Here is an 8252-nt window from a genome sequence, read left to right as displayed (position 1 = left end):
ATAAATATATATATATTATATTTGCAATAAAATTTTAATAGGTGAATAGAAGAATTCATTTGTTTTTATGAAAATTTTGAGAAATTGAAAGAAAAGAATTAGTAAGGAAACTTAATAATGTTTGAAAAAGATGGAGTTTAATTATGAATTATTTTCTTATAAATAATATTATTTATTTAGATTAAAGGTAAATTTTTATTTTTTATTTAAAAAAGTGAAAATATGTTTTTTTTTTTAATAAAAAATACTAATTAAACCAAAAATTCACCAACAATCTAAACAAATAAATCTATATCAAAGTGTAAAAAGGAATATAGATTTGGTATTTTTTTAATTTTAATAGGAACATTCTAGTTCTTACATCTTTTTCATCTAGGTAGCACGTGTCAGTCTCTGGTTTATTCTCTACCCCGTATGATATATAATATATATATTTGTATATATGTATGTATGTATAAATACCCCTGAATTCAGAGATGTCAGTTTTCCATTCAAACAAAGTTCGATTCTCGTAGCTTCTCTCTCTCTCTCTCTCTCTATTATTCTTACCTTCTCTCTCTCTATTATTCTTTGAAGGTAAGTTTCTCGATCTTTCTCGCGGATTTGTGGTCTTTTTGTGCTTGTCCCGATTCGTGGCTTTCGATATGGCAGATTAGTGCAAAGTTAATTGCATTTGGTAAAGCGATTAATGTCGCCGAAGTTTTTGTTTTCTCTTTCGTGATTAGTGGCTATTAGGGTCTTCTCTTGTTTTCTTTTTGGTTCCTGAGACTGGAATGTTACACAACAGCAAAAGCAGAATTTGCACGACAAAGATGTCTCAGCAGTGGATTCCATCACTTTGAAATAAGTAACCTACAAAAATGGATTATATCTTCAAAAACTCCATTGCTACATCATTATCGCGATGAATTCTATATAAAATTAAGGGCGGTATGACATTTTTCTTTTGCGAAAGTATTGGTCCTGTCAGAATTTTAGCTGCACATAGGTAAAGCTTTCAGAGTTTAGTTTGATTGGTTATTTTTGGTGGAGAATTCTTCGTTGGTTTTAACTCAGCTTTGCAACAGCAGGCGAGTTGGAAGCAGTGACATTAAATTACTAGTTTCACTATTTCAGATGACTAGTTTAGCATTAAGGCTTTTAATTTCTTAAGCTAATGTTGTTATACTTGCTGCTGTTTGTTTATATATATATATATATATATACGTAGTGGGCAATATGATTAATCTTCTTCTTCCCCCCCCCCCCCCCCCACCCCAAAAAAAAAAAAAAAAAAAAAAAAACAATCTTAACAAAGACAAATTCTAAGTTTGACGCCTTCATGATTAGGCATGGATTTATCAATAGTTGCCATTAGTATCCATATAAGCTGTTTTATCCCAAGGATCTTAGGAACATTGGGTATCACATATGTGTATGTTTTTGTTCCTAGACATGTTCGTTGTAGGTTTATTTTTTTTGATTCTTTTTTGGCTTCAGAGAATCTATAACATGCAGAGAGGTAGAAACGACAGAGAGGAATCTGCCAGCACAGGTGGACCTTTTGATAGTTTTAGGAGATTTGGAGGCCTTGGACATGAAAGGAGCTTGATGTCTCATATTTTTGAAGGAAGGGATCCATTTGATGATCCATTCTTTACTCGCCCTTCTGGCAGCATGTTTGGTTCTAGCTTGTTTGGTTCAGGGGTTCCTTTTGGAGATTCACCACATGTTATTAGATCAAACTTGAAGGGGCCAATTATTGAGGAACTACATATGGAAGAAGAAGAAGAAGAAGAAGAGGAGGAGGAGGTTGATGGTGCAGATGTTAACAAGGATAAACGTAAAGCTAAAATGAATATTGCAGCAAACAAACATCCACATGTTGAGCACCCAGATGACAAAGCTGATGGTAAATTGAACTTCTTGTTGTGTCGTATGTAGGCAGTGTTTATCTTGAGTTTGCTAGTTTATCTTGTTCATTTAGCAGGAAGTATTTACTATGATTTGCTAGCAGAGACAAAGAGCAAGGCTGTGATTCACAGCAATGTCAACAAGAAGTTTGAAGGGACAACGCCCGAGGTTCGGAGTGTCAGCTTTCAGAAAGTCACATATGGTGGTGTAAATGGGGCTTATTACACTGCTACAACAACCCGAAGTACCGGCAATGATGGAGTAAGTCTTTCTATGTAGTTTTACTTGGACAAGTTAATTTCTTACCAGTGTATTCAGTTACTAATTGTCATTGCTGGGAAATCAGGTGGTGCTTGAAGATTGCAAACAAGCTGATAAAACAACAGGTCAAGCAACGCACAGGATCTCTAGGGGAATACATGACAAGGTACTTTCTTCTTTATCTATCTTCTTGTGTGGAAAACAATTCCAAACAAAAAACTTAAGACCTCTAGGGAACTTTAGTAAAACACAAATAATAATTGCATGGCAGTTATCATTGGTCAGGATATGGTTATACTAAGGGTAATGTCTAATCTCAATTGAACTTTCGTTGTAAGGGTGTCAAATTAGGACAGGATCACTGAGGAACTTAAAACAAAAGAAAAGTGCACGTCTCTGTTGCATATGAGTAGTTATCAAAACAATGTTGAATGAGTTCATCATCATCACAAGCCTTGATCCCATTAAGTGGGGTTGCTGCATGAACTATTTCTTGAATCTTTGTCTAGAAATCATGTTGGAAGACCATCAGACCTTTATGTTGGCTGTTAGTTATCTAATGGAAGCCTCCATCTGGGCTTGAGACCAACTATGATAAGGAGGAATACCGTCAACAGTAAATGTGTTGAAGGGATTACTCAACACACAGGTTGACTTCTATTCTTTAGTTAATAGATTTGTTTTTTTGGGTACATGGAATGATAATCTTTTTTCCCTTGTTCTTCAATGCATATACATGTTATTGAGTTGTTAGTTAAACTTGAAAACAAAACTCAGCAGACAAAGAACATGTATCCTCTAGTAGCTATTATGTATTGTACACAACTTATCACATTCAATGGTATTGTACACATCTCAGAGAAACTTGGATAGCATGTTCTGTGTGATTAACTCAAGGAGATATGTACAAATTCATAGAAAGTTGGTTCTCTACATGTTAGATATCTCCATAACATTAATATCTAAAGCTATGAATCTGATGCTCAAAAAAACCATAGGTTTTAGTTTGTAGCACCAAGGTGGCCTTTAGATTGGATGGATGGTGCCTATCTGACTCACTGCAGTTTCACCATATATTTAAGTGCGCCTTTGAGTATCGCAGAGGAATATCGGCTAGCATGAAACTTACTGTCTCATCCCTGTCTACCCAGAAATTTAGTAAATCCTGATCTCCTTGAGTGGAATATGGTTCTCGTTGTCTTTTATTGGCACCAGACTTGTGGTGCTTACTTTACCTTCAAGTCAAAGAACATACTGATTCCAAGAGTTGGATCTTTCTTAAAGCATACATATTGGTGGGTTGCTCGAGTTAGTTGGAAACATCAGCTCCTTGGTTTTTAAATATAATTCCTCCATGCAAACTTGTGTTGGTGGTATTATCATGTATTAAAGAACTCGTAAGCTGTTTAGGGTTTTTGGACCTTCTTGTTTGTGTTGGTAGTAACCAGCTCCATTTCTGTATGCTCTACGTACTGTTCTACAACTCTCAGTAATTTGGGACATATATGTTCTTAGGGTGCAGGATTGATTGGTTGATGTGGAAATTACTCTTGAAAGAAAAAGTTCACACTTTCTGGGTTTGATGTGATTATTACAACCTTTAATGTCATATTTCTCTTGTTGACTCCAATGATTAATAAAAGGGTGCCCCCAGTGTATGAGACTCCTTGCTTTGCAGGGGTTGGGTGAGGGCTGCTTTTGTAAGCAACTATGCTGATGATATATCTCCATTTTAGATGGATATTAAGATGGTTATCTTTCTTGTTAGGGCCATTCTTTGACTAGGAAGCTTACTTCTGACGGCAAGGTGGACACCATGCAGACATTGCATAATTTGAATGAAGGTATGTCCCAGCCATCAATTATGGCAACTTTGTTACCTTATATTATATGAATGTGTAAACTAAAAATCTTCTTCCTGTGTACTCTCAGATGAGCTTACCGGTTTCGAACAAGCTTGGAAAGGTAATGCTGAAGGGCAATTCCATGGTTTGCATGAAGGTTTCAATTTCAACAGTACTGCTGGTAAGTAAGGCGATCCAAATGGTGGTTGTTATATCTGCTGTTGTTTTCTTCTTCTCTTTTGTGTGTGTGTACACACGTTTGTTTGGGGCTGGGTTGGAGATGTTAGTCTCTTTATTTACAACATGCTATCAACTGGAGTTTAGTGATATGTTCTGCCTATATGATGTAGTTAGTATTTAGTTGGATTGGTATTTTTATTTGAATAGTAAATGTAGGATTTCTTAATCAAGTATGAGTGCAACAGAGATAAGAATGTTATGATCATACAGGAAAAGATAAGAGCTAAAAATGAGGCTATTCATGATAAGGCCAAAGTAGCTCCTATCGAAGCTAAGATGTGTGAAGACACCCAATTAAGATGGTTTGTCCATGTGAGAAAAAAATCAATAGAGGCTTTTGTGAGAATGGTAGATGGAATAAAACAAATTTTTAGCAAAAGAGGTCAAGGAAGATCAAGAAAAAATTGATTGGAACTCTTAGATATGGAATGAGCTATAAGGGCTTTATAGAAGATATGGCTATTAAAAGAAATGGATGGTGAGTTAGAATTCATGTGGCTGACTTCAACTAGTGAGATTGAGGCTTGATATGTTGTTGTTATAGTAAATGTAAGATTTCTAATTTAGGCCTTTGGCATGCATATTTTGTGTATTTTATTGTATACTTACTGTTTGTCTATCATAGTGATAGTGCACGCACTTATTTTGATGTATGCTATTACCTGATGTCACTTGTATTCTGATGTCTCTATACTTATTTCTTGTTCCTAAAAGAAATAAACTATGACATGGTTTGCAAGCTTGTCCTAATTGATCATGATTCGATATTAGAAATGTATTTGTTTTTCATCAATAACAGAATATATGATATTCACAACCCCAAGGGTATATTAGTCATTAGGATATTACATGTATTAGTTAGTTGTTGTACCTTACTGCTTTGCATGCTTGTACCTTTCAGTTGCTCTATAACTGAAAGCCTAGACAGCCTATAAATAGGCTATAGTAGTTAGAGAATTGTGATGTTGAATGATATTGAATTCTAATTTCTCTCTCAATTGTTCTGATCTCTCTCGTTTCCTTCTGCTCTCTCTCTCTCTCTCTTCTGTCTACATTTCTCCCTCTATTCTTGCTGTTATCTCCCTCTCTTTCAGTCCAATTCTCCCTCCATTCTCTCTAATTTTCCCTCGGTTCCTTCATAAAATCCAATCTAAACCCTGGGTAAACCCTAGGACCATGACAATGATTTAGGTTTGTGGATTGATTAGTTTGATACTTTGCTCCAAATAACTTGTTCCTTTCCATTGGCTTTTGTATTAATGTTTGCCTTTGTCGTTCTGGGACTGTTTCTTCAGGAAAAGCTTATGTGTTTGGACTGCTCTTTGAATTCCAGATCTAGTCTGCGTTGATGCTTGGGCATGGCAGTTGTAGCTATGCCCCTAACAATGCATACTTATATGCAGGTCTCTCTACCATTATATTCTGATCATGCCAGTCTTTAGTCCTCTCATGGTCATGGAATTGGACTCTGTTTAAGAGTTGTAGTCAGGGTTGTTCGTTTAAAATGATTTCCTTATGATGACTCAATTTCATTTTATGGTAGAACTTTTTGTACCTTCTAGGCTTTTACTGTTGCAAGCTCTTTGTCTTTTTATTGCTGTGATGAAAAATAAACAGTCTTACCCTGCAATTGGAACTAGGGTTTTATGCCTAGCCAAAAAAAAAACTAGGATTTTTTCAACAGAGAAAAATAAAAGGAAAAAGAAAAAAGAGAATTCATCTATGTACATTTAATAATTAATTTTCTTTCGTTTTCCTTTCTTTCCCGACAACATAGTTCCAGAACTCAAACCAATCGATTAATGCTTTCTTCCACGGGTAGAGTTAGAATTAATGTCTCAAATGTTGATCACGATTCTGCTCAGTTTGCTAAATTATGTAGGCATGCAGTCTCTACTGAACTTTCTTCAGTTATCCGTTTTTATTTTTATCACTTCCCTTGTGTGTGGAATTTAAAATGACTCCTTGATTTGCTCTAGTAGTTTTGCATTTTGTTAATGGAGAGAAGATACAGGCACTTCTGAGACACACCCTTGTGTCCTTTTGTTTGTTGTGGCTGGCTTTAGGGCTGCCCTCCATGGCTAGCTGGTCCTTTCCTTGCGGCCGTTTCATACATGGATTAGCTAGTGGTATTACCACATATATAAAAGCATATATGAATTCGTTTTTATGGAACACGCACTTGATTTTGCATATCCGTGAATGTTTATGCAGGGTCGAGCGGCGGCGGATGGCGCGGGAATAGTTGGCTGATTCCTGTCAGAGGGTTAGGGTTTTCTGAAGGGGGCAGACGAATGGGAGGGCATAGTGAAAGTGGGACGCGTCCTTCCTCTGGAGGCAGGCCTAAGAAAGTGGTGACTATCAATATCGAGTGAGAGAGAAGGCCACTATATGCCGAGAGAGAAAAAGAAAAATAAAAAACAAAAAGCCACCACTATCCGCAGCAGCAGTTGTGATAGTAGAAAGGGAAGTTATTGGAACTGCTATTCTGCAATTCACAATATATATGTAGTTTGGAATGTGTTAAGCACCTCTAAGTCTAAGCTCATTTCACTGAGAAAGGTCATCTTGTCTTCTCTTGTATTTTCGGCAACTATGTCATTTCGGTTACCTACATTCAACTTGTCAACCTGAAATTGGAACATTTACGGTTGGAAAATGTTACTTGCACAATTTGGGTGACAACTTGGTTGACGGCCACAAGTTATCGCAATATTTTGAATACCCACATTATTTTCTCTCTTTTTTCTCTCTTTATCTCGCTTTCTCCATTGCGTCACCACCTCTTGTGCATGGTCATCCTCTTGCCGTTATCAGTCTTCACTAGTAGCAACCACCATCTTTGCTTCTTATCCATTTGTATTGAAGCAAGAATTCACTCGACCAAAAATCGAGCACCCTTATCTCTCATTGTCGTCGGTGATGATCTTTGACATTTTCAACCACAGATTGGATGCACTTCGCAACCAGTATAGCTCTAGCATGCATCCCCAACACCTTTGATGTGTGCCTTCTCTTATCGTTGTTGGTCCTCACTAACAATGGCATTGGTCCTTTGGTGTCCCCTATAGCAGCGATGTCTTTCTCTTTCTTTTGAAACTTTGGCATTAGATTCTCTCTCGAGTTTGTGTTTCTCACACCCTTACCTACTTTCTCTCCCCCCCTCTCTCTCACACACACATATGCTCTCTCTCTTTTTCTCTCTCTTACTTGAACAACCTCCTTTGCTGTTGCTGGCGTCTCCTCCACTTGCCTTTCACCTACTTTATTTCTCTCTCACCTACTTGGACCAACCTCCTTTGTTGCCCCGGGGGCCTCTTCCATCCACCTTTCTCCTTCCTCCCCCCCAAACCCCTCTTTCTCTTATTGTTCTTGCCGCCATTGCAGTCATTGTTTGCCACTGTTGAAGCCGCCACCATCAATGCTTCCTGTCATCGTTTGCCTCCATTGTTCCAACTGTCGTCGATCGTTCCAACTATTGTCAATGTTTCTATCTTATTTTCTTTCTCTTTCTGGCTTTTCTCGTTCTCGCTCGCAACTTCTACTCTTCGTTCGCCTCATTCTTTTATCAGAAAATTTTATATTTATTTTTAATATATTGCACTTAATATTTTTAAATTTTTGATAAAAAATACTTATTCTTAGCCTATCATAAATGAAAAAAAATACCGCACTATTAATAGATTGTATGAATTGGCCATTTTGCTTCTAATTTTTAAAAACTTAAACGAACTCATATATAACTTAAGGTTAAATATATATATTTTCTAAACAATAATATATATTAAACAGCCATATAAATAAATAATATATTTTGAATTAAAGTATATTCTTATGTTATTATTTATTTGTATTACTTGCATATACGTAAAAATGATATTATGGTTTTGTATAACTTTACATACAATTTTTTACTTTTATGAAATATGATACTATGGTTTTGTACAACTTTATATATAATTTTTGACCTTTTAATTCAAACAATACAAATAAATAATAACATAAAAGTATATA

General features: G+C 36.1%; 1 protein-coding gene across 4 annotated transcripts; it reads left to right on the top strand.

The window, feature by feature from the left end:
• The first annotated feature begins 445 nt into the window (after window positions 1–445).
• On the top strand, window positions 446–6923 carry LOC127802303 (uncharacterized). Of its 4 annotated transcripts, none has more exons than XM_052338022.1 (7): window positions 446–576; window positions 1480–1891; window positions 1970–2154; window positions 2240–2320; window positions 3923–3998; window positions 4087–4179; window positions 6453–6923. In XM_052338022.1, the coding sequence occupies exons 2-7, from the start codon at window positions 1492–1494 to the stop codon at window positions 6611–6613; spliced, it is 996 nt and encodes a 331-aa protein (XP_052193982.1). In that variant the 5' UTR covers window positions 446–576; window positions 1480–1491; the 3' UTR covers window positions 6614–6923. The 4 variants fall into 4 exon arrangements, with proteins under 4 accessions (XP_052193982.1, XP_052193983.1, XP_052193985.1 ...); XM_052338023.1 differs by lacking the exon at window positions 446–576 and adding an exon at window positions 700–930; XM_052338025.1 differs by lacking the exon at window positions 446–576 and having other exon boundaries at window positions 1997–2154.
• Window positions 6924–8252: the final 1329 nt, after the last annotated feature.

Source organism: Diospyros lotus, chromosome 5 (genome assembly GCF_014633365.1).
Source record: "Diospyros lotus cultivar Yz01 chromosome 5, ASM1463336v1, whole genome shotgun sequence".
Lineage (NCBI taxonomy): Eukaryota > Viridiplantae > Streptophyta > Magnoliopsida > Ericales > Ebenaceae > Diospyros > Diospyros lotus.
Note: the sequence above shows the minus strand (reverse complement) of the source record. Positions and strands in the feature narration are given on the sequence as shown.

Excerpts from the sequence above, each read along its gene's own strand:
- LOC127802303 (XM_052338022.1), top strand. The coding sequence starts at position 1,492 with ATGCAGAGAGGTAGAAACGACAGAGAGGAATCTGCCAGCACAGGTGGA. Across the intron at positions 2,155-2,239 it reads GAAGTACCGGCAATGATGGA|GTGGTGCTTGAAGATTGCAA; the intron begins GTAAGTCTTTCT and ends CTGGGAAATCAG. Across the intron at positions 3,999-4,086 it reads ATTGCATAATTTGAATGAAG|ATGAGCTTACCGGTTTCGAA; the intron begins GTATGTCCCAGC and ends GTGTACTCTCAG.